General features: G+C 41.7%; 1 protein-coding gene across 1 annotated transcript; it reads left to right on the top strand.

The window, feature by feature from the left end:
• Positions 1-12,427: 12,427 nt before the first annotated feature.
• LOC119966200 (protachykinin-like) lies at positions 12,428-26,074 on the top strand. Its single transcript, XM_038797528.1, has 5 exons — positions 12,428-12,936; positions 14,670-14,772; positions 23,868-23,891; positions 25,351-25,404; positions 25,532-26,074. Exons 1-5 carry the CDS (start codon positions 12,817-12,819, stop codon positions 25,579-25,581), a joined length of 351 nt encoding a protein of 116 aa, XP_038653456.1. The 5' UTR covers positions 12,428-12,816; the 3' UTR covers positions 25,582-26,074.
• The last annotated feature ends 573 nt before the right edge of the window (positions 26,075-26,647 follow it).

The following is a 26,647-nucleotide window of genomic DNA, read 5'->3' as shown; positions in this document are numbered from 1 at the left end:
GGAGCATGATGTACCTTTCACCAACAACAACTTGTACTTCTGGGATGCCTTTAACACAATGAAGCATTCCACTGGGTGAGTTGGGTGCTGCTAAGGCAGGGAAGCATGGAGGCAATTAAAATTAGGAGGGGCTAAACTGTTAGTTTATTCTGCTCCCGAATACTGGTTTAAAATAATTCCTTGATCTGTTGACCTTGATTGAAGTAGATTTCACCTGAGGAAGGAGCAGTGCTCCGAAAGCTAGTGATTTGAAACAAACCTGTTGGACTTTAACCTGGTGTTGTAAGACTTCATACTGTGCTCACCTCAGTCCAACGCCAGTATCTCCATGAATTAGGTTTGGTAGGTCTACGTACAGCAGAATTTGTATCCCATCTAACCACCACCATTATAGAGAAAGGTGCCGAGACACAGTGTGATCGGGGAAAAGAACCCTTTGATAACTCGACAAATGATTTTTCTAACTTAATCGCAACATATTCAAATATATGGTCAATCATTCCAATGAAGTCAGCTGGCTTGAATCCGAATATATTTACAGTTGAATAAAATTCAGGACATGTGTCAGAGGCTGGAATCTCTCTATACAGTAAATGTCTGGAATACCGGCCAGTGTTATTCGCAATGTTTGGGAGAACAAGCTCAACTGCTCAAATTATTCTCCATTTATTTTAAACCAGAATTTTATTTTTATCGAGAATTGTGAGGGAGGAAGGGTTGCTAAAGCTGCTGCTGTTGTGTGCTTACCAGTCTGGGATCCGAAATCAATTCAGTCAACAAAACCCACGCTGCACTTGCGGATAATCTCCACACAGATCCACAAGGCACCCAGTCGTGATCGGTAACTTTTCAATGTGAACGTGGGCAAGTGCTGGCACTCCAAACTATCTTCCAAAAACTCCAGTCCTGAAATAAAATGTCAAGAATAATCTCCCAGATAACCGGAATCTAGCGGTGTTAGACAAGCTATATTCTGCACTGGGGCTGACTCACTCAGTGGCGGACTGGGTCTAAAAATATTGGTTGCCAGGAGACAAAGGGGGCCCACCCACAACTACAATGCTATCATTTAATTTTCATAACGAATAAATAAAATTTTCAAAAAATACGTATGGAAAAAAGGGTACATTTAAAATTTTTGTGGGAAAAATGTGTATTTCTTAGTAATTACAGTGTACATGTACTGTACATATTACTGGCAGTAGATACCAAATGTAAATACAGAATGTTATAATTGAATTTTTTTTTTAAATTTTAAGTAATTGGTTGATATTTTTAAATAGTTTACTGCACAATTTACACATTAACAGATAGTTCAAAAGCACAATAGAGCATTGCATGCAGTCCATTATATTAAGAGCAATCGTTTGTGTTCGCTAGATGATTGTGCGAATCTGCCAATAATTGCTTCTGCATCCAATTCATCTAACAATTCCTTTTCAATGGATAGCAACATGTATGATTCCAAATTCTCCTCAGACAGCGAATTTCTTAACCTTGTCTTTATGATCTTTAGCTTTGAAAATGTCCTCTCACATTGGACTTGAGTAACTGATAGTGTGCAGATGACTTTATAAAGTTCATAAAGGTTATCATATGCCTTGTCATGAAGTCTGTTGGATGCCAGAATTTTTAGTACACATGATGGGCAAGTGCTGCAAATTTTACAATTGTTTTAACTGGAATCCATATTCTCACCATCATTAAGCAATAGCTTTAATATATCAAAGTTTGAAGCAAAAGAAAACAATTCCAATATTACTTGATCTTTGCTGATTTGTGGAAACAGCTTAATAATACCTTCCAATGCTTCATCTTCAAGGCCCTTCTCTGCAATAGTTTTAAGCTTTGCTGGGTCCAAGCAGGACAAATCTTTATACAACTGTTTGTGTTGTACAAAGTGTGATTCTAGTGACTGGACAATGCGATCCATTATTAGGTTAAACACATTTACTCGAAAATCAACTAGAGAATCTGAGGAATTTATTTCATCATCAATAAGCTCATCTGTCATTCTTTTCTTCTTCCTCTGCTTCTCAACTGGCAATGCTGTTTCCAACGCATCAATTTCCAATGTTTGATTTTCATCCATATTCATCTGTGAAATCCTGTCATTACATTTATTTACAAATTCCAAAGCCTTGCTGTGAACGTTATCAAATGTTCTTGTCTGTTCCTTTAACTTTGTTGTAGCTGAATTTACCAGACTTCATGCAGTAAACATATCTAAACCACTTATCTGTAGATAACTTGATAACGGGGTTGTAGTTTCAAATATATACAAGTAAGTAAATGCTGTCAATATGGTTTCAAACTTTAGAAGACTTTGAAGTAAAACATTTGCTTCATGTTTTGTTTTTGCATCAAACTTTTCTGAATCTTGTATCATTGACAAGCATGTCAATAGATTTACGAAAGTACTGGCAGCGGCATCATCAAAACGTCCAAATATAGTTGTTAATGCATTGGATTTTCCTGACCATCTGGTCTCACCAATTAGCTTTAATCGTTTCATTTTTTCTTGTCCTAGATGTTTTCCAACAACTTCTATCCATACAGCCATTCTCTTGTATGGTGCTTTCACAAAAGTTGCTATATTTTGGAGCAAATTGAAAAAAGAAACTGCAGGCACACAACATTTTATTGTTTCGGTTATCACCAAATTCAAGACATGGGCATAGCACCATATATGAACATGTTGATCAGCCACATCAGCAATTCTACTTCATAAACCATTATACTGACCATGGTAGCTTGCAGCGCCATCTGTGCTATCAGATAAACATTTTTGGGGGTCAATTTTAAGATGCTGTAATATTTCAATCAATAGATCAAAAAGTCCCTGTCCTGTACCATCATTACTTGGCACAACTGAAAGTAGTCGCTCACAGATAATACCTTTAAGCACATACCGAATAATAATGCTAAACTGATCGATGGATGAATTATCTTGTGTTGAATCAACCTCAATAAAATAATATTTTGCTTGAGAAACTTCATGACTAATTCTTTCTTGTATCATATTCTTCATCATTTTGATTAACATGTTTATAGTTGTTTTACTCAGGTATGTAACAAGTCCACCACGGTCTTTACTTTGAGCCTTTCCTTGTTGCTCTAATCGTTTGATTCTTTGTTTAGACTTGTTTTGCACTGCAGAAACGTGAGCTGCCATAATGGGGTCATATTTTGCCATCAACTGCACTGTAGCTAAAAAATTGCCATGATTCTGAACCTCATTATCTAGAGTGTAGGCTGATTCATTTCTGTGACCTCGAAAAGGAAGTGCTTGCTTGCCTAACATCTTTATGATGTCTATAATCCTCATGACAATACTTCTCTGCTTCAATACTACTTTCCTTTTAATTAGTGATGCTGCAAAAAATTTATCTAAGGTGCCATCATTAACCACACTGATTCACTGGACTCTTATTGCTGTTCGTTGTTGTTATATAAATACAAAATTTTTCAATAAAAATTATTTTTTTTAAAAAATTAACCACACTGATATATTGCTGAGCATTTCTGACATGTGTTGTTGTCGATTCATGTAAAGTCAAGCTCTGGCTAATACGCCTGTAGTCACTAAAGCCACGTACAAAGGGTGATGGATTACAAGTGTTGGGAAACTCAAAGGCTAAGCAGTATGAACAATATAAGGATCTATTTTCTTTGTTATATGTTAGCCATTTTCTTGGGACTGAGTCATTCATAATTTTCCTCTCATACAAACGAGCATCAAATGGCAGATCATCAAGTGGCTGAAGTGCATGTTCAGCAAAAAAAAACTGTTTTAGCTTTGCTCGTGATGGATATTGGAAGATTCCAGTAATTGATCTTTCATTTTCTTGCGTAGGTTTATTTACAGGATGTGCTTCAGAAACCAAGTCATTTATGCTTGAAGGAATATCTGATTCCCTGTCACTAGTTGAAGCTATGTGTTCAGATGTTGCAACTACAGGCAGTACAGATACCGGAACAAGGAAGCCAGAAGAAATATTGGGCCTGGGTTGATTAGTAATGGATGCACTTGTATTTGTCTCTACATTCAAAGTAGCTCTTCTCTGTTCTTGTAACTCGCATGGCATTGCATCATCACCATGAGCATTGTTTCATTCCTTCCTTTCTGCTTCTTTTTGTTCTTTGTGTTTTAGTGACCCAGATTTATGCTTTTTCTTTTCCATGCTGGTAGGGGGAATATTCCTGAAATAAAAACTTAATTAAAAATAGCCCACATTGGGAAAAATGAATATTGATGATTGCAAGAATAACTTGAAGGAACGCCAGATAAATCCCTACTTGATAAAAAATATAAAATAACTTACTTACACTTCAATAGGCTATGTTCATTAGTCAATACTACTGTGGCCTATGCAGCTTCACAGCTTCAGAAGAGGAGACAATCCACTGTCCAGTGTTCACACCGGCAAGTAACTGAGACAATTGTTGAAATTTAGAAGTTTGGTCCGACTATAGTAAGACATTAAGAATGGTCCCACGACCAAAGTTAACATGTCCAGTTTGATACCAGTATAGTATTACAAGTCGCAACCCTTTGAGTTTACCGATCATGGCTTATCACTTCAATATCTTTGACCTTATGATTCACGGTCAAAAGTACCGCTTCTCCTTTTTGGTGACCTCACGACCCTATGTACTGCTTGATATCCTTTCAAGTTGACCCCCCCCCACTCCTTTTCACATCCGTTTAACACTGCTTCGTTCCTTCATACACTGAGTGATTATTTGTTTGTTTCTTTATTGCATTTTTATTTGGTATTGCTCTTTTTAAAAACAATTATATTTTATTAAGTTAGAATACAAATCTCAGGAAAGAAGTTGGAGATTTATTTATCTAATTAATTATAATTTTTAAGGGCCCTTCAGAGATTCACGGGCCAACATCGAGGGCCGAAGGGCCTGTTCTGTGCTGTACTGTTCTATGTTCTTGGCTCTCCGGGCCCCGGACCGATGTACCAGCTGAACCAAGACTACTGCTCGATATCCTTTGAAGTTGCCGACCATCTCAAATCACGAATTGTAAATTTATCTTTAAATTCACACACTCTTGCTGAAAACATGGAATTTCCTTAATTAAGCCCGACCCGGCCCCCCATTCCACATCCTTCCACTACCTCCCCTGCTTCGTTCCTTTTCATGCACTGCTTATTTATGTCCTGTTCTCTTTTTTTTCTTATTCCTTTTTATTACTAAAACAGTTGTCTGTGTTGTTTCTTTATTGCATTTTTATTTGATATAGGGGGCCCACTTCATCAGGGGCCCACTTGCCATCGGGCAAGCTGACACCCTGGCCAGTCCGCCACTGGGCCACTCACTTGTCACTTCAGCATCACTGTTAAACAGAACATGGCGCAAATGGGGCCATGCGCAGTCATTGCGATCTGGTGCCCTTGAATCGATAGCCACTGACCTCGATCAATAGTGGCAGTTCACAGCCACCGGCACCAGGTTCAGACTGCCTGACTCCGAGTATGTGGATCTGCCTCGTCTGCAAATTCGAATGCATTGAAAGCAACTCCATGCTAATTTAAAAGCGCGCAGAAGGTCCAGCTGAGCAATTGTTTTGAGCTGCAGTTATGCTGCGTGAAACTGAAGCACTGGGGGGGGGGAGCTTCCCGCAGGGGCTTTCAGCGCAGCAACAGTAACACGTTGGATTCATCTAGCGCCTTTAATGTGATGAAACGTCCCAAGGCTACTCGCAGGAACATTATAAAGCAAAATTTGGCACCTTGCCACATGAGATATTATTACAGCAAATGACCACAGCAAAGGAATTCCAGAGTTTGGGCCCCACTCAGCTGAAAGCGCGGCCTCTGTTGGCGGAGTGGTGAAATTGGAGGATTTTCAAGCGGTCTGATTTGGAGGAGCGCAGGTATCTCAGCGGGTTGCAGAGCCAGAGGAGCTTACAGAGATAAGGAAGGGGGAAACCATAGAGGGATTTTAAATGAAAGGATGAGCACTGTAAAACTGAGAGATTGCTTGATCAGGAGCCAATGTAAATTTGGTTGACAAGTTTATAGAAAGCAGAAAGTTCAGACTGACCAGAAGTGCACTAGAATAATCTAGTCTAGAGGTAATAAAGGCACCAATAAGGGTTTCAGCAGCAGAACCGGGAAAGGGAGGGAGTCAGGCACTGTTACAAAGGTAGATATAGGCCATCTTAGTGATAACGCAGATATGAGCATGGAAGCTCATCTCAGGAAAATAGGATGTGAAAATTGCAAACGGTCTGGTTCAGACAGTGGTCGTACAAAGGAAGATGCTTGTGGTTGTTAGAGGTCAATCATCTCAGTTCCAGCACATCACTGCAGGATATCCTCAGGTTAGTGTTCGAGACCCAACCAGCTAAAGCTGCTTCATCAATGACTTTCCCTCCTTAATAAGGTCAGAAGTGGGGATGTTCACTGATGATTTCACAATGTTGAGCACCATCTACGGCTCTGCAGATACTAAAGTGGTCCATACCCAAATGCAGCAAGACCTGGACAACATTTAGGCTTGGGCTGATAAGTGGCATGGAGAATTTGTGCCATACAAGTACCAGGTAATGACCACCCCCAACAAGAGAGAATCCAACCATCTACCATTGACATTCAATGGCATTACCATCACTGAATCCCCCACCATCAAAATCCAGGGGGTTACCATTGACCAGAAACGGAACCGGACTAGCCATGTAAAAGCTATGGCTACAAGAGCAGGTCAGCAGCAGGGAATTCTGTGTAGAGTAACTCACCTCCTGAAACCCCAAAGCCTGTCCACCATATACAAGTCAGGAGCATAATGGATCCTCTCCACTTTCTTGGATGAGTGCAGCTCCAACAACACAAAAAGCTCAACACCATCTAGGGCACCCATCCACCACCTTCAATATCCAACCTCTCCACCATAGATGCACAGTGGAAGCTGTGTAGCATCTACAAGATGCACTGCAGCACTGACCAAGGCCCTTCCAACAGTACCTTCCAAATTCAGAACCTCTATCACCTAGGAGGCTGAGGTCAGCAGATGAATTCAACACACTCCTGCAAATTCCTCTCCAAGCGACACATCATGCTGACCTGGACCACTTCACTATCGGAGTTCAATATTATGGAACCATCGCTATCAGCACTGTGGGTGTCCCTAACACAACATGGACTGCAGCAATTCAAGAAGGCAGCTCATCTCTACCTTCCCAAGGCCAATTAGGGATGGGCAATAAATGTTACCCTGGCCAGGGGTGCCCACATTCTGTGAAGGAAATATAATATAAAGTTCAGATCATTGTTACAGAGAGGGAAGGAGTTGGTATCTCATGAACAGAATTTGTAGCTAGTCTGAAGAGAATTTCTCTGGTCTCCCCAATATTTAAATAGAGGACATTTCTTCTCTTCCAGTGATGGATGTCAGTCTGGTAATGTAGAGACAGTGGGTCACTTGGAGCTCAGTTTGGTCAGCGTACATGTGAAAACTGACACCTGCCTGCAGCTTTATGGGCTCCAAACTCCAAAATTATACCATCACACTTGCATCACTAAGATTTGAGGTTAACTCCGAGTTTGCTCCTCTATATTCTGCAGAAGAGTAATTTCCCAGGAGGGGCTGTCTTCTCTGTTTTGAATGAGTTGTCATTCTATTTGGCTACAGGATAATTCCGTAATCCCATAGTTCTTGCAAGAAGTCACATTCACAAGGATTTGTAAAATAATGGATGCTCAGTTTACTTTCCACCAAGGTCACTCAGCTCCTGACTTCATTACAGCCTTGGTTCAAACATGGACAAAAGAGATGATACCAGAGGTGAGAGTGACTGCCCTTCACACCAAGGCAGCATTTGACCATCCCATCAGTGTACTCTCGTTCATCAGTAAACTGGTGGATGGCTTCATTAAGTGTTATCAAGCAGCGTCTACTAAGCAATAACCTGCTCACTGACGCTCAGTTCCACCAGAATCACTCAGCTCCTGACCTCATTATAGCCTTGGTTCAAACATGTGCAAAAGAGCTGAACCCCAGAGGTGAGCTGAGAGTGACTGCCCTTGACATCAAGGCAGCATTTGACTGGATATGGCATCAAGGAGCCCGAGCAAAACTGGAGTCAATTGGATTCACGGGGAAAACTCTACACTGGTTGGAGTCATACCTGGCACAAAGGTAGATAGTTATGGTTGTTGGCGATCAGTCATCTCAGTCCCGGGACATCACTGCAGGAGTTCCTCAGAGTAGTGTCCTAGGGCCAACCATCTTCAGCTGCTTCATCAATTAACTTTCTTCCAACATAAGGTCAGATGTGGGGATGTTTGCAGATTACTGTGCAATGTTCAGCACCATTCCCAACTCCTTGATTTGATTTTGATTTGATTTGATTTACTGTCACATGTACCGAAGTACAGTGAAAAGTATTTTTCTGCTGCCAAGGGAACGTACACAGTACGTACATAGTAGACAAAAAGAATAATCAACAGAGAACATTGACAAATGGTACAACGACAGTGATTGGTTACAGTGCAGAACAAGGGGCCAAACAAAGCAAATACATGATCAAGAGCAGCATAGTGAATAGTGTTCTTACAGGGAACAGATCAGTCCGAGGGGGAGTCGTTGAGGAGTCTTGTAGCTGTGGGGAAGAAGCTGTTCCTGTGTCTGGATGTGCGGGTCTTCAGACTTCTGTACCTTCTGCCTGATGGAAGGGTCTGGAAGAAGGCATTGCCTGGGTGGGAGGTGTCTCTGATAATGCTATCTGTCTTCCTGAGGCAGCGGGAGATGTATACAGAATCAATGAGGGGGTGGCAAGCTTGTGAGATACGTTGGGCTGAGTTCACCCCACTTTGCAGATTCTTGTGATCTTGGACCAAGCAGTTGCCATGCCAGGCTGTGACGCAGCCAGATAGGATGCTCTCTATCGCATATCTGTAGAGGTTTGTGAGAGTCAATGCAGACATGCTGAATTTCTTTAGCTTCCGTAGGAAGTAGAGACATGGGTTTCTTGACTGTTGCATTAATGTGAGTGGACCAAGACACATGTTGGTGATTGTGACCCCCAGGAACCTCAAACTATCAACCATCTCCACTTCGGAGCAATTGATGCAGATGGGACTGTGTGCTGTGCTACGTTTCCTGAAGTCGATGATCAGGTCCTTGGTCTTTTTAACATTTAGAGAGAGGTTGTTTTCAGTACACCATGCAACCTAGTGATTTATCTCCCTCCTGTAGTCTGATTTGTCGTTGTTTGAGATACAGCCCACCAAAGTCGTATAATCTGCAAATTTATAGATTGAGTTGGAGTTAAATCCCTCAGATACTGAAGCAGTCCATGTCCAAATGCAGCAATACCTGGACAATATCCAGGCTTCAGCTGACAAGTGGCAAGTAATATTCATGCCACACAAGTGCCAAGTAGAAACCATCTCTTACAAGAGAGGATCTAACCATTACCCCATGACATTCAATAACATTACCATCTCTGAATCCCCACAATCAACATCCTGAGGGTTAGCATTGATCATAAACTGAACTGGACTAGCCATATTAATACTGTGACTACCAGAGCACATCAAAGGCTAGGAATTCTACAGCGAGTAACTCACCTCCTGATACCCTAAAGCCCGTCCACCATCTACAAAGCACAAGTCAGGAGTGTAATGGAATATTCTCTATTTGCCCGGGTGAGTGCAGCTCCAGCAACACTCAAGAAGCTCCACACCATCCAGAACAAAGCAGCCCGCTTGATTACTCCCCCTTCCACAAACATTCAATCCCTCCACCACCGAGGAAAAGTGGGAGCTGTGCATACCATCTACAAGGTGCACAGCAGGAACTCACTGAGGTTCCTTAGGCAGCACCTTCCAAACCCATGATCGCTGCTAGTTAGGACAAGAACAGCAGATACCTGGGAACCCCACCACTTGGACGTTCCCCTCCAAGTCACTCACTGAACTGATTAAAAAATATATCGCCGTTCCTTCTTGGTCCCTGGGTCAAAATCCTGGAATTCTCTCCCTAACAGCACAGTGGGAGTACCTACACCTCAGACACTGCAGTGGTTCAAGAAGACAGCTCACCACCACCTTCTGAAGGGCAACTAGGGATGGGCAATCAATGCTGGCAATAACCAGCGCTGCCCACATCCCGTAAAATAATTTAAAAAAATAAGTTTAGAGCCTGTCCACCTTATTAACACAACTTAGACATACTGGAATGAATCCTTATGACTCCAGTACAGTGTTTGCTTAAAAATCCCCCCATGAGTCCTCTGGACTAGCTGGGCATTTTGTGAACTGACTTGATTTGAGTGTTTTCAACATTTACAACTTGAGGCTGTCAGGGAAATGTAACCACCCTTTCCGGGGAAGGAGAATCCCAGATTGGGCGCCATATTATAGATGCACTCTTAAACTGATCCATGTCAGAGGTAATCTGGACGTCTGGAATGAAGTTAAATATGGTTAACTGTTTACTTTGTGAACATTTTAATGTGATATCATTGATGTTTTAGAGTTCACAATATAACACCGTCTGCGTGCGGTCCATAACTACATCCCGCTCCAAATCAGTGTTATTCTCAAACGTGCAGCCGCTTCCACTTCGACCCCTTGAAGTACATCAAAGTGCGGTTCAGCCCTGTGCTCGCTGACTAACATTGGATTCCAATTGGTGAACGCTTGGATTTTAAAGTTCTCATCCTGATGTTTAAATCCCTCTGCAGTTTCACCCATTTCCTGTGTCTGTAACCTCCTTTAGCCGTGCAAGCCTTCAGGTGTCGAAAGCCTAAAATCTGGAATTTCCTCTCTAAACCTGCTCGATCACCTCCCCACCTTTAAAACGCTCCTTAAAGTTTAGCTCTTTGACCAAGTTTTCAGTAACTTATCCCACTTCCTTACGTGGTTCGGGTGTTAAATTCTGTTTGATGATGTCCCAGTGAAGCGTTTTGAGATGTCAAAGTTGCTAAATAAATGCAAATTACTGTTGCGAAGAACGATTCCAATTCACTAAACCAAGATCGAGTTCCCTTTGAAAATAATCATCTTGGGAGTACTTGTAATTGTAGTGGAAGAAAACGGTGACGAATCTCAAATATGGTATATATACATAGCTACAACGATAACTTAAGGTAAACCTGGGGAAAGAGGCTTAAACTGATTTTACAAAACGAAAAAAAAACACGAAAATATTTTTGTTGTCTTAAATATAATGCTATTGCATTTAGTAATTCCCTATTTGTTTTCAATTTGCAGCTACATCTTGCCATCAGTCAACTAAGTTGCAAATACAGCCTTGCGGGAGGTCTTTAGATATTGTTTATCTTTCTTATCACCATCACTGGAAAATGATGGTGATAATGATGGTGAAAATGATGGTGATAATGATGGTGAAAATTATGGGAGGTTTGCTGCGTGTAATTTAATCTAGAGTATATTTCAAAAGAGCGGTGCGAAGATTTCACGATGAATGTGACGGAAGAGAACGTTCCCCCCCCCCCCCCCAACCAAAGGGCCTGAGTCTCACACACCACCTGACTTTGTTGTTGTTGCTATCATCATTTCCTACCTTTCTAATGTCGACAATGAAATCGAACATTCAGCTTTATTGGCTGAGGCGAATTTGATGTATGCGCATTCCTCTGACATTATCTTTGATACAAACATCCTCATAAATTCAACGCATTAAAATTTCCTGTCCAAATTATTGCTGCACAAAGCAGAGTAATCAGAGAGAGGCACGGTTAATTGAGATAAAGTATGAGATGCCGAATTTCAGACCCTGGGCGATGTTTTCATTTTGTTCATCTACGAAATAGCTGCAGAAAGAAAAACTCGCAAAGCAAATTAATAAATTGAACCCAGTTGCAGGAAAACGCTCACTTGTAAAATGTAAACCAACACAACATTAGTCTGTGTTTATTTAGTGTTAATAATACGATTTGCACATGCTTTACTAATCTTAACATTTAACTCGAAAAATAACATGTACATTACACTGGAGTTTAAATGCAGTTCATGTTCTGCATCGCTTAACTTTCAAGTAAATGATATTCTCAGACGGTTTGAGCGTATCAAATTCGGATCTTGAGTGCATTTCCCAAAAGATTAAGGTACTTTGTATTGTACAATGTGATTTGTATCTAAACCGGTTTTGATGTGTCTCATGTGTATTCAAAGGAGCTCCTTTTTTCCAATAATCTAATTGCAGTTATTAAAAACTTAATGAAATGATTGACTCCGAGGGCACCTGTTGAATGGAAATGAAATATTAACTCAAAATGCTGACGTCCGTTTAGGTACGCACTTAATACTATTACTCACATCCGTAAAATGATTTAAGCAATCAGACCGCAGAAAAAATGCATCTTGACATTTCTGCACTTAAATATTGATCTTTAATTCAATTCGTCAGACTGGGGAAGACTCGTTCACCTTCAAATTCCTGGAGGGTTATTTTTGGTTCAGTGAAGTTCCTGCGCTGTATCGACCCCCTGGTGCGGGGTATAAAATTGTAAGGAATTCAGCGGGACTTTCATTCAGGCTCTGGCTTTGAGATCTGGAGTCTGAGACATTCAAACTTCCCCTGGCCCATCCTTGTCAGTGTCCAGTCAGACACGTTGGCGGGCAATCTGAGCGGGTCGACAAAGGAGCGAGCGAGCTCGGGGGTTTCCGGGATCGGACGGAAAAGTACGACTTGGAGCGGGGCCAGGGAGCGGGCACACTCCTCTGGCAGAGAGAGCGCGCAGCCACTTCAGCACTCCACTCGGCTGCACACACTCTTCCGCAGATCCAGCTCTGCACAGCCTGGTGAGCGTCCTTCCCCGCTCCCAAGATGAGAACTCTCCGGCTGCTCGCGCTGACTGTCAGCCTCTTGGTGTTGACAGAGGTCTTTTGCGAAGAGATTTCTCCAAACGAAGTGGTGTCTCTATGGGCCGTTAGCGACCACAGCCAGGTAATGTTCCAAGTCACAGAAACAAAACGCTATCAGCGTTGACATGTATCTCTAGCTGTCGCTTCCCCGTGTCTCACCATGTTAGATCGTTTAAGGGTTATGCTATGTGACACTGTCGCACAGGACGTTTTGATTTCAAATGCAATAGATAGCCAGATCTTATAGCGGCACTTTGTTCATTGCTGTGATTAATCGGTAGAGATCTCTCAATAACGCAAGTGGAAGTGGATGGGGGATTTGATAAGATTACTAATGAATGATTTTGTAGCTGAGCATCCTAATGTGGATAGTCGGCTACGAATACAATTAAATATACACAGTCACATCCATTTATATGTCAATCTAATCAGATGAAATTCCTAACTGGCAAATCTCAGTTTGTTCCTCTCGCGGTGCAACACGATTTTTCCAGTTACACCACTGAGATCGGTGCCAGGAACTTTTTACTTGTGGACAAGGTTGACTGATGCTTCCTGAGATATCACTCGGTAGGAAGTGAGCGCTAAGAGGAGTCAGAGGGAATGCTGGAACAGGCACACAGAGAGAAAGAAGCAATTTCTCGTTGAACAGCAGCATGCAGAATAGTTGGATAGGTGAATCCTCTCCCATCTTGGGGGAATGGTCTGTCACTCCAGGACATGTTCACTTGATTCCACCAAGAAGCGCGGAGCACCTAGATTCGAAAGTTTTACAATACTAAATGAAAATATTGCTCACACAGACACATGCAGCGACTTTAAAAACGGGTTGCTATGGCATTATAATCAATTCCAATAGACATGAATATGCTAGTTCTAGGAACACAAGGTCATTTAAGTGAGAATCTATTCCTGATTGGATCAGTAAGCAGAGTGTGAATTTATTAAGATTTGTGTATAATTGTGAATTTCTAGCTGGATGTTTGGGTGAGGATAGTCAGGTATGGCTGCAATTAAATGTGTGCTGTCAAATTCAATCACATGTAAAACTGATGGAAATCATTGGTAAACCCCAGTTTGTTCCCAACACTGGTGCGCTGTTGCGCACATGGCAGATGACATCTCAAACTACCTTCTTGATTCTATATCGTGTAGATCTGGAAATATGGATTCCGAATATCCAATTGTGCACCATGATCCAGCAACACGTCTGTGAGCATCGCTATTTAGTAATTTGAAATTACATTTGTAAAATTGCAGTTTTTGAATAAATTATGCCAGAGCAGCAATGGTGGCAACACGTAGCCCAAGCATTTTCTAGACCTTTTCTCATCAAATAAATGTGGTGGTGCATTTAGGAAGAGCTTCGGTAAGTGGAGTTCCACGCGGTAACTGCGCGTGTGTTAACGATATAAAGGCCGGTTGCTTTTAGTATGTTCGTACTACAGTATATGGTTCTGACCTCCTTCTGCAGTGGCACGCTGACTTTTACTGAACCTGTTGCCCGAAGAAGAAACATCAGGAAGTGAAGGGCCGAGTCAAAACCGGAGACAGGTTGGCGGGAAACTCGTCAGCAACCCATCACACGGGAACTGCAACACCCAGTTTACACCCATAAACAACTCGCACCGAGACTGGGTTCCCATTCTTGTTTCAGTTTGTTTAGACAATGTCATGCAATTGAAATGCAAATGGTCTTTTAAATACATGGTCATCCGAGATTAAAAGTGGCAGACTGCAACATTAATAGAACACTGTTACTGAAGAGGGTTTAAATAGTGCCTGATTTTCTTTCCTGCCTTCCTGTGTTTTCAGGACCAGAAGCTGCAGCCTGATTCCGTCCGGGATCTGCTGAAGCGCGTGGCCAGGAAACCGCGGCCCGGACAGTTCTTTGGCTTAATGGGGAGGCGATCATTCGGTAAAGTGTATTTTTCTGCAGTGTTGATAAGTAAATTCGGTTGTTTTTAACGGTCTTCCCAACTTATTTCTCCTGGTGACTCCACCAGCTTGTCCATTTGTATTGCTACATTCAAGCTCCAAAGCTTCCCAGAAAATACTTTACAAAACAAAATTAAATCGCATAAATTGACACCTAATGGAAACAATTGTAACATATTTCTAAAAACAGAAGATGTTGGAAATACACAGCGGAGCGATCACATCAAAACAAAAAGATTTCTTGTTCTTAAAGCGGAAACTGGGCGTGGCTAAACCTGAGATTTCCAGTATTTCTGTTTTTACTATTGACCTGCATTTTATTTTATGTTTGAGTTTTCCTCTCTGCAAACTCAGTCAACGTCTTAAGTATCAGCGGTTATAATTGTGATAATTTCCCCCAATCCCAAATGCTACATTTTGCGTTTTAAACCGCATTCTACATGTTTTAAGCTGGATTTTACAGATGATCTCAGCTGCCATCCAACGTGGCTGGTCACTATTAGTAATACTGATCCATGTGATTTCCACTAGATGTGGAAACAGTTTGGATAAAAAGCCAATCAGACTATTCAACCACATGTGCTCACGATGTTCCAGGGTGCTGCTATAGCCAAATATTGCACAGCTAGGGAATCCACAATGTAAAAAGACAATGCTTTCTATTGAGGTTCCCCATGAAGGTGGCACTGCTGCCTCACAGCTCCTGGTACCCGGGTTTAATTCCAGCCTCGGGTGACTGTGTGGAGTTTGCACATTTTTCCCGTGCCTGCGTGGGTTTCCTCCGAGTGCCCCTGTTTCCTCCCACAGTCCAAAGATGTGTAGGTTAGGCGGATTGGCCATGCTAAATTGTCCCTTGGTGTTCAAAATGGTTAGGTGGGGTTACTGGGTGTGGGCTTAATTAGGGTTCTCTTTCCAGGGGCTGGTGCAGACTTGACAGGCCGAATGGCCTCCTTCTGCACTGTAGGGATTCTATGAATGCAGAAATCTAACTAACTGAAGGGACAACTCCAGGGCAGTGTTGACACCCGGTGGTGTTCTGCCTGAATATTGTTGAGGAACAATCCATGTTTTGTATTGTCCTGGGAATAAAATGTATTTTGAGTTAAGCATAACAAAGGTTAATGAATCAATCGTTAAACATGATATTTTATGAATATGATCAATAGCTTTGAAAGTTATAGCACGCAGCAATTTTTATTCATTCTCTCCTGGGATGTGAGCGTGGCTGACAATGGTCAGCATTCACTGCCCATTCCTAACGTTCGTCACATTGTTAAACAATGCTTTTGCTAATTATGATGTGTCATAAAAAAAGTCAGGAACACAGAGTTAGTTATTTTGGATCATTTCCGTAAAATAACTACATTTAAATCTAGTCAGAGGTTTGACAAGCTTTTAGTTGATCACTTTATGAGGACTTGATAGTATGCTCCATAGGGACAAAGGCAGAACACAAAATAACTTAATCTAAACGAAAAGCATAGTAATATTTAATTATTCCCCACCTAGTACTTAATTAGAACCTGAGTAAAGCATGACTTGCATGAACCTATCATCCCCTCTTCAATTTTGTATTCAATACGCCTATGATTTAAACTTATAGTTATTTTCAGGCCCTTTCTATCTTCACTTACCTCAGTAGGTATACCGATGACCCAGACCTTTCAATTCTTCACTCTCAGTATGAATCTCACAAGTTAGTGTAAGTTGTAAATAATTTGCTATCGTTAGAAAACTTCAATTGTATTCCTCTTGTGCCTATGTTCAGATCATTAATATATCTGGAAAACAAAGACAATTTTGACACTGATTCTTGGACAACTCACCCGATCACATCACACCAATACAAAAAGAACCTGTTTCCCCCTACTCTTTCTGAATTTTGACCATCACCATATCCACATGGATACATTCCCCTTAAGTTTGCAATAAATCTATAACATGGCATCTTTTGAAATTGTTTCTTAAAATCCACACTTACTCCATTTTTAACATTCTCTTTATGCACTTAATTATTCCTTAAAAATATAAAATATATTAGCTGAAGCATGACTTTTCCTTTATAATTGCATATCGGTTTGCCCTGATTATCTTTTGAAGTTTAGTAGAGAATTAAAGATTTGATTGGTTGAAAAAGTGAGCAGTAGTGTTCAGTAAGAGGGCAATTAAAGCTATTGTAGTTGGGCTCAGAGAAATAGTGGCGTTATAGAGAAATTGTGGAATTAGGGGGCGGGATTCTCCGCAGTCCCACGGCGAAATCGTGTAGTGTTCAGTAAGAGGGCAATTGAAGCTATTGTAGTTGGGCTCAGAGAAATAGTGGCGTTATAGAGAAATTATGGAATTAGGGGGCGGGATTCTCTGCAGTCCCACGGGGAAATCGCGTTTGGCGCGGGGGCGGAGAATCGATGTTCACGCGGGAATTGTGCCCGCTGCTGCTCCCACGATTCTCTGGTCCCCGGAGAATCGCTCACACGCAGATTACGTGGCGTGGCTGGGGCGCCATTGACAGAGGCCCCTCCACCCGATTCTCCGGGCTGAGTTCCCAACGGCGTGGTTCTAACCACGCCTGGTCGGTCGGGAACCTCAGGTGGTGGCTGCTGCCTCAGTCCACAGCCGCCCTGGAGGGGCAGGTGGATCACGTACTGGGGGGCCCTTATGGGCATCCGGGGCAATCGGGCGTCCTATATGTAGCAGCATGGGGCCGATCGTTGGGACCTTCTTTCCTCATCCAGGTACGCTGGCTGAGTCCGCCATTGCACTCGGTGCGGCGGCTTGAGGCCGCCGACGTGCGCATGCGCAAACTCGGAACCGGAAGTGCGGGGGCCCGTATCTGCAGCTGAAGCGGTGAGAAGCACTCCGGGGCCCTGCCAGCCCCCTGCAGGTAGGTGAATAGCTGCTAATATTTTTAAGGAATCTCCAGAGTAAAACTCCAGCATTTTCACGCTGGCGTGGGGACATTGCCCCATTTTTGGATAATCCAGCCCATGGTATCGGCTGTATCTGCCCATCTGTCCATTGGTAAAGGATCTCTTTTCAATGTGTGGTTAAATGATAACTGAGGAGAAAGCTGGCATGACCATTCAATCTGTACAAAAACTACAAGTAATCACATTTAAATTCAGAAAATCTTAGATCATTAATTGAATGGTCATTTTATTCTTAGCCTGAACCTGACACTGAAAGTTTGGAGATGGTGCAAGCTCCAGGTGTGTGAGCTCACTTCCTGGAAATTGCATCATGTCAAATTACTTTAAATCACTTTAGTGTCAAGTCTTCAACTCTTTTGAGCCAATTCATGTCCAAAACCACCTTGGATGCCAAGTTAGTCCATCAAAGACTACCTTTTCCAACTGAGCACAACAAAATCACACAGGCGTCTCAATGGATGCATTTCAAAAAATGATTTACAAAGTAATAATAATAATCTTTATTAGTGTCACAAGTAGGCTTACATTAACACTGCAATTAAGTTACCATGAAAATCCCCTCGTCACCTCACTTGGGTGCCTGTTCGGTTGTTATACTGTATTAAATTTCATACCATATTTTACACTAAAAAGGCTACTTCATACATTAAACACAATGTGCAGTTCACTACCCCCTCCCAATTTCAGCATAAATGTAATGGAATTACTATTTTAACAGTGGTGGTTCAGGAATACTTGATTACTAACAAAAAAGCACAGTTTGAAGCCATTATCAATTTTCAGTTGAGTGAATAAAGCTATGCATGAAATCTAGGTTGATCCTCCTCCAGAGCTCCCCAGCATCACATTTGCCAGTCTTCAGTCAATTTGATTCACTCCATGTAATATCAAGAAATGACTGAAGGCACTGGCTACTGCAAAGGCTATGGGCCCTGACAATATTCTGGCAATAGTACTGAAGACTTGTGTTCCAGTGCTTACCACACCCCTAGCCAAGCTGTTCCAGTGCAACTACAACACTGGTATCTACCCGGTAATGTGGAAAATTGGCCAGGTATGTCTTGTACACAAAAAGCAAGACTAATCCAACTCGACCAATTACCACCCCATCAGTGTACTCTCGATCATCAGTAAACTAGTGGATGGCATCATTAACAGTGCTATCAAGTGGCACTTACTCAGCAATAACCTGCTCACCAACGCTCAGTTTGGGTTTCACCAACATCACTCAGCTCCTGACCTCATTACAGCCTTGATTCAAACATGCACAAAAGGGCTGAACTCCAGAGGTGAGCTGAGAGTGACTGCCCTGGACATCAAGGCAGCATTTGATAGAGTACGGCATCAAAGAGCCCTAGCTAAACTGGAGTCAATAAGAATCGGGGGGAAAACTCACCACTGCTTGAATCATTCCTGGCACAAAGGAAGATGGTTGTGGTTGTTGGAGGTCTGTCATCTCCGTCCTGGGACATCACTGCAGGAGTTCCTCAGAGTAGTGTCCTAGGCCCAACCATCTTCAGCTGCTTTGTCAATTACCTTCCTTCAACATAAGATCAGATGTGGGGATATGCTGATGCTCGCTGATGAATGCATAATGTTTAGCACCATTCACGACTCCTTGTTTAATGAAGCAATCCATGTGAAAATGCAGCAAGACCCGGACAATATCCAGACTTCGGCTGACAAATGACATTCACGCCACACAAGTGCCAGGCAATGACCATCTCCAATAAAAGAGAATCAAACTACCGCCCCTTGATATTCAATGGCATTACCATCACCGAATCCCCCACTATTAACATCTTGGGGATTACCATTGACCAGAAACTGAACTAGATTAGCCATATAAATACTGTGGCTACAAGAGCAGGTCAGAGACGAGGAATCCTGCAGTGAGTAACTAATCTCCCCAAAACCTATTCATCATCTAGAAGGTACAAGTCAGGATTCTGATGGAGTTCCCCCCTCTTGCCTGGATGAGTGCAGCTGCAACAACACTCAAGAAGCTTGATACTGTCCAGGACAAAGCAACCCGCTTGATTGGCATCCCTTCCACAAATATTCACTCCCACCACCACTGACACACAGTAGCAGCAGTATGTACCATCTACAAGATTCACTGCAGGAACTCACTTAGGTCCTTAGACAGCACCTCCAAAACCACAACCACCACCATCTAGAAAGACAAGGGCAGCAGATACATGGGAACACCAGCATTTGGAAGTTCCCCTCCCAGTCACTCACCACCCTGACTTGGAAATATATTGTTGTTCCTTCACTGTCGCTTTGTCAAAATCCTGGAACTTCCTCCCGAATAGCACAGTGGATGTACCTACACCACATGGACTGCAGCAGTTCAAGGAGGCAGCTCACCACCACCTTCTCAAGAGCAGTTAGGGATGGGCAACAGATGCTGGCCTAGCCAGCTTAACTCACATCACATAAAAATGAATTTAAAAAAATGTAGAGAGTCCAATGTTCGGTAAAATGTACTAAAGCAACAAATTGAAGCATATAAGTACTTTGGGGTTTGTTTAAATATCTACTGTTAACCTATGTTCTTATATTTGAATGATGCAGCATTCCCTCAACTTGATAAAAATGCATATCATAGAATCCCTACAGTGCACAAGGAGACCACACGGCCCGTTGAGTCTACACCGACCCTTCAAGGAGCACCCTACCTCGGCCCAATCCCTGCCCCAGCCTCGTATCCCCACCTAACCTTTGGACACTAAGGGGTAATTTAGCATGGCCAATCTACCTGAACTGCACATCTTTGGACTGTGGGAGGAAACCAGAGCACCCGGAGGAAACCCACGCAGACACGGGGAGAAAGTGCAAGCTCCACACAGACAGTCACTCGGGGTCGGAATTGAACATGGGTCCATGGCGCTGTGAGACGGCAGTGCTAACCACTGTGCCATCCCATATATGGTATTTGTAGTCAAATATATGCTATGTTTCTATTTTGTCCCATCCCCTTGACGAGCATTGATTTATACCAGGATACAGATTCTCCCATTCCACCATTTCTTGTGTAAGTCTGAATGGTGTGGGTAAACAGTAATGCATTCCATTTTAGCAGATCACACTGAATATAAATTGAACCACACATTCTAACTGATTTTCTCTTTCCTAGCCAATGGATATTGAGTAATTCATAATTCTCCCATTTTTGCCCAAAGCCAAGATTAATTAGCTCAGTGTAAACCAAGGTTAAGCTGTGGATTTTCCTAGGTGGCCACTATTTATACATTGTCTCAATTAGATACAGAATTCTCTCCAGTAATAATATTGTTTGTTTATCAGGCACTTAATGCATTTGTAGTGATGGTTAAAGCTTTTGGATATACAGTTTCATTTAAGGCAAACATTAAAAAGATGGTAAATGTTTGAATTTATATAACATATCTATGTAGCTTTCACTTGTGAATTCATATTGTTTGAAATTCAATGGCATCAATTTTGCTGCAACAATTTTTAAAAATATAGATTTAGAGCACCCAATTCATTTTTTCCAATTAAGGGGCAATTTAGCGTGGCCAATCCACCTACCCTGCACATCTTTGGGTTGCGGGGGCGAAACCCACGCAAACACGGGGAGAATGTGTAAACTACACACGGACCCAGAGCCGTGATCGAACCTGGGACCTTGGCGCCGTGAGGCAGCAGGACTAACCCATTGCACCACCGTGTTACCCTATTTTGCTGCAACAATAATAATGGCAAGGGCATAAGCATTTGCTGTTATTATAGGGTAAATCTGACAGCAATGTCTGGCATTTGGGTTTGTACAGTTAAACACAGAAATTCAGAAATTATCAGAGATAGCCTGCTCCTCCACATGGTGCAGTGTTGCTGCCTTGCTGATAGAATTGGTGTTGAAATCACTGTAAAAGTATGAACTTGCCCACTAGTCCCATAATAAAAACAACTGAAAAAGTTAAGGTGACTGCATTCAAGAATGACTGAGTTTATTCACAGTGTAATGAGCAATAATTAATTTTGAACAACCTCTCTTGCCCTGAAATTTATTTTTATAATTGGAAACTCTCATTCTCTCAAAACAAAATGTTGGAGATTGACAGAAATAATAATTTTGTTTTTCTGTTCTTTTATCACTCTTCCTTAATTACATCTCCTCGTCTGAATCTCTATTTGCTTTTGGTGCATATGTTAAATATCACTTATAGTTCCTGTTTTTATTAAGTTCCTGGTGGGCGGCACAATAGCACAGTGGTTAGCACTGTTGCTTCACAGCGCCAGAGAACCGGGTTTGATTCCCGGCTTGAGTCACTGTCTGTGCGGAGTTTGCATGTTGTCCCCATGTCTGCATGGGTTTCATCCAGGTGCTCCAGCTTCCTCCCACAAGTCCCGGAATACATGTTTGTTAGGTGAATTGAACATTCTGAATTCTCCCTCAGTGTACCCGAACAGGCGCCGGAGTACAGCATGCGCACCATTGTAACGGGTCTCCGTGTTGGTTTGTGGCCTTTGGATCGGCATCATCGGCCGTCACTGCACTGGATAATCTCTGTCGCCCAGATGCCAACCCCTCACCTGGGAGTGTGCCTCGACGGTGTCGGAAACTGTTAAGTGTGGCAGGATGAAAGCGTTGCCTGGGTATCGGGTGCAGACGTGCATGGTGTGGTCGCACACCAGCAGCACGTTCATCGAATGGAACCCCTTTCAGCACGTGAAGACCGGCCCCATATGTGCTGGTGCTAGTGGGGGGGACACAACCCTGGATGTGGAACATTGTGGTGATGGCGGCGAACCCGCTGCCCAGGCATCCTTATGGGCTCGGTCCACAATGAATTTGATATAATGTGCCAACCTGGCATACAGGGCCTCCATTACGGCACGGGTGCATCTGTGCACCGAGGTCTGAGAGATCCCTGACAGGTCCCCACTTGGTGCCTGGAAGGACCCCGTGGTGAAAAAGTTCAGGACGACTGCTCCCTTGACCCCCCCCATACCCTCGTGTTTCCAGGTGCGCCATGATGCAGCAAAAAAAACGTACGGTTCCCCTGCTCAGCCAGAGTCTTTGACGACACGCTCAGTCCGGCAGGAACTCAAAGGAAAGGCATTGTCGGTAATCTGGTGTCTCCTTCCCACCTCCTCCTTGGCCTGTTGGGTGGCTTCTGTTCCTCTGGGGCAGGCTCCACTGCTGCATGTTTCTCCCCAAGCTGCTCTTGCTCGTACAGCCTCAATGCATCCCTCAGGGAATCCTGGTTGGATTCTGAAATACATTGTCTGCAGAGGTTGAAAGGCAAGACATGTTAGCATGGTGCATACCCCTGTGCTAAAACAGGTCCAATGGGCTACATGGTGGCTCCAGCCTGTGCTGCAGCCCTTGCTACTGCATTTACCCCCTGGCATTCTGGCCTCCGCACTGCACCCCTGGGCCCATTGGTGCCTGGCACCGCGGGGGCCTCTGGCCCCAGCATTCATCCCTGCTGGCAGGGGTATTGGTGGCTGGACGTGGGGAGTAGAATGCATTGACACCACTTTTGAGGCACCGGAGAATGGCATTCTGTCGGGCACCCTATGCCGGCCATGATTTTCGGCAATGCGCAATTTTCTGCCCGATCGTATTTCACGATTCCGGCATCGTTGGACGGAGAATTCCACCCAATGTCTTTAATTGCTAGGTTGACCATACTGAAATTTGTTTGATTGTTCCCACAAAAGTAGTGAGGCCAACCTGAAGGAAAATCATCTAAGGTAATAAATCTGGTCCATGGAGAAATGATTCTTACCTGGAGTGTGAAATAGTGAAATAAAGTTTATATTACATTGGTTTAAATTTGCTCTCCAAGTTCTCAATAATATATGGAGATCATTGTACATTACTTTTTTAGTTAAGAGGCAGCAGAGATTAATTTCAGGATAATGAATGTAATTGATGGCACACACAGCAACATTGAAGGAGAATAAAGAGTACGGTACACTTGAAACTATTCACACATTGTTTAAAACCATTCACCAAAGATGCAATAAACAGATCTGGTCATCTTCATTTGGAGATATAACGGTAGTAAGAGCCGTTCAAAAGAGTGAGTGATTCAAACTAGGCCTATATTTCTTATTTCAGGAAAGTTTGTTCAAAAAATAAGTTTAGTTATTTTTCTTTCCTTTTCAGAAAACAAGCCACTGACTCGCAAAAGTAAGTTTTGAAAAGATAATGGCTAGTAACTGAAAAATAAAATAAAATGTAAACCTGTAAAAAACATTATATTGATTTAATTGTAATTTGTTGGGTTGGATTCAGCATTGAACTCTTAGTTTTCAATTTGGGTGTAATGCGTTCTGCACCTGTGTATGTGATGAGGCGCTTTGTGCCATTGTCCCATCAATGGGATTGCACTGCCCCAAAACTGTATGGCGATGAATCACCAGTGAGAATAAGCGACTGGGATGGATCATATATTTATTGCATAAACAATTTGAACAATATGCTTCATTAAGATTTTAAACTGTGATGCTGTGTACTTGTTCTCCAAAGAAGATTGTGCAGAATTAAAACAACCCATGGAGGAAAATGCATCATGGATCTGCTCAGGATAAACTTTGACAAAAGCCATTTTATCTCTCTTGAGACCTTCTTTATAAAGGCATATACTAGGAACAGTTAGACGATGATCTCTTTCCACCACAGCCATTTCAAGGGCAATGTGCCTAGGGGGTGAGACACCAGGCATTTAGGAAGGATCTGACAGGGAAGGTTTTTTTCAAATCCAGCTTGTAATAGGGGCTTTGAACGATGGATAATTCTAATACCCTTCTTTTGGGTGTTTTATAAAGACCGCTATAACTCTCATCACATTACGGCAACATTAAAAGCTAATGTTCTGCTAATTTACATTTATTCTGAGCTGTTATGTATTGTTTAAAATTTAAAACAAGCTTGAATGTAAATTTTCCATATTGTATGCATGAGTGCATGAGCAGGCATGGGACAAGATGACATATCAAGCTGAGAGGTAAATGACACGTAGTTCAAATTCATTGCTATAATCAGAGCATGTGCGATATTCCTGTTAGCATTTAAAATCTCAAAAAATAAACTATTTCTAAGTAAATTAAAATGCATATTTTGTATAATTTAAAATTCCAGGGAGAACAAATGTTTAATGTCAGAAAGATTATTACCACTAATGATATAATCAAATTCACGCAATCAAAATAAAATCATAACACCAAATTCTATTTCAGTGTGATTGGGCATTCAATTTTCGTTCAAGTAAATTATTGTTTTACTTTTACACTCAATTATTATCTATCTAGGCAAGGAAAATAAAATGTACGATCACTAAAAAAAAATTGAAACTTTTTTGGCAAATGTATGGTAAGATCAATAACTTTTTTACCACAAATTTAGAGTACCAAATTCTTTTTTTTCAATTAACGGGCAATTTTAGTGTGGTCAGTTCACCTACCCTACACATCTTTTTTAAATTTATGGGGATGAGATCCATGCAGACACAGGAGAATGTGAAAACTACACACAGACAGTGGCCCGAGGCCGGGGTCCTTGGCACTGTGAGGCAGCAGTGCTAACCACTGTGCTTCCTGTGGTAAGATCAATAATTAGTTGATCATATTTTCTGTACTTTGTTTTATAGGACATAAGTTAGAGAATTTTGTTGGACTCATGGGAAAACGGTCTTCAGCTGCTGGTAAGTGAAAGGTGACAAAAGTAAATAGATCTATTTACTATATTAGATAATTTCCATAGAATATACTTCCACTGTTTATGATCTGATCACTCACTGAAGTTTGACTAAATATATTTTTCATCTACAGATTTCCCTTCTGAGTGGAAGACAGTACAAACATTTGTCCAAAGACGTTAATAAAATAATTAAAAATTATATGAATGACTGCCATTTATTTTAATTTGCTAGCAGAAGTGTCTATAATATTGTATTCCTGATTGGTATGAGTTGATTGTTAAAATACATAGTTGTTATGCCTTCTCCCAATGGAAGTTATTCTATTTTATTGCCATATTTACAAATATTCACAGTGCAATGAACATTGAAATAATACGTGGCACTGCCTCAACGTGTAATAAACAGATTTTGATAACATTCGACTGTGTCAGTTGTAATTGGGGAAATAAATGGTCTCATCATTGATGTTCTATAATTTTGTACGCTCTGTAATAAAATAGTTATTCAGAATCTGATGTTCAAAGGTATGGGCAGTAGAAATCACAGTTAATATGAAGTGAGTGGTACAAAAGCAGAAACTGTTTTACGCTTCAGTACATATCATTAGAATTTGTATTTTAATGTGCCTCATTGTTTCATAAATAATAAATGTATTGTAATTAATGCAACAAAATATATTGGTATTATTACAGCACATTTTTGAGAATGTTTGGTAGCATGTATGACAAATGGACTTTGCTGAAGTGAGAAGTAAAGTGAGAAAATCTTCAACCTCTGAAGAACTGGACCTATATTATGACTAAGGAAATTGTATTCATTGGTTAAACAATTAGGGAACTATCAGACTAATTTTCCACTATTTCATCTGCCCCCTCCTAACACTAGCCACACTATAGGACAAAGTATACAGGAAGAAATAATGGAGACTTGTAAGAAAGATATTACAATAATCTTTGGTTATTTTCTGTAGATCGTTAAATAAAAAGATAAAATAATAAAGTAAGTGTTGGTCTGATAGATAGCGAGTCTGAGGAATTAATAATGGAAAGTAAAGAGATAGCAGATGAATGTAACAGGTATTTTGCATTGGTTTTCACTAGAGAGGATACGACTAACATCCCAGAAATAGCAAATCAGGAAATGGAAGAGAGAGGAACTCAGGAAAATTACAATCACCAAAGAAGTGGGATTGAGCAAATGGGCGGGAATGCAGTTGACAAACTCTTGGGTCCTGTTGGACTTCACC

Source organism: Scyliorhinus canicula, chromosome 5, assembly GCF_902713615.1.
Source record: "Scyliorhinus canicula chromosome 5, sScyCan1.1, whole genome shotgun sequence".
In the NCBI taxonomy this organism is placed as follows: domain Eukaryota; kingdom Metazoa; phylum Chordata; class Chondrichthyes; order Carcharhiniformes; family Scyliorhinidae; genus Scyliorhinus; species Scyliorhinus canicula.
The sequence above is the reverse complement of the archived record's forward strand: the minus strand, read 5'-3'. Positions and strand labels throughout refer to the sequence as shown.

Bases quoted from the DNA above. Each gene is read 5' to 3' on its own strand.
- LOC119966200 (XM_038797528.1), top strand. From the start codon at position 12,817: ATGAGAACTCTCCGGCTGCTCGCGCTGACTGTCAGCCTCTTGGTGTTG. The intron at 12,937-14,669 runs GTAATGTTCCAA...CTGTGTTTTCAG, and splicing joins CCGTTAGCGACCACAGCCAG to GACCAGAAGCTGCAGCCTGA. The intron at 25,405-25,531 runs GTAAGTGAAAGG...TTTCATCTACAG, and splicing joins AAAACGGTCTTCAGCTGCTG to ATTTCCCTTCTGAGTGGAAG.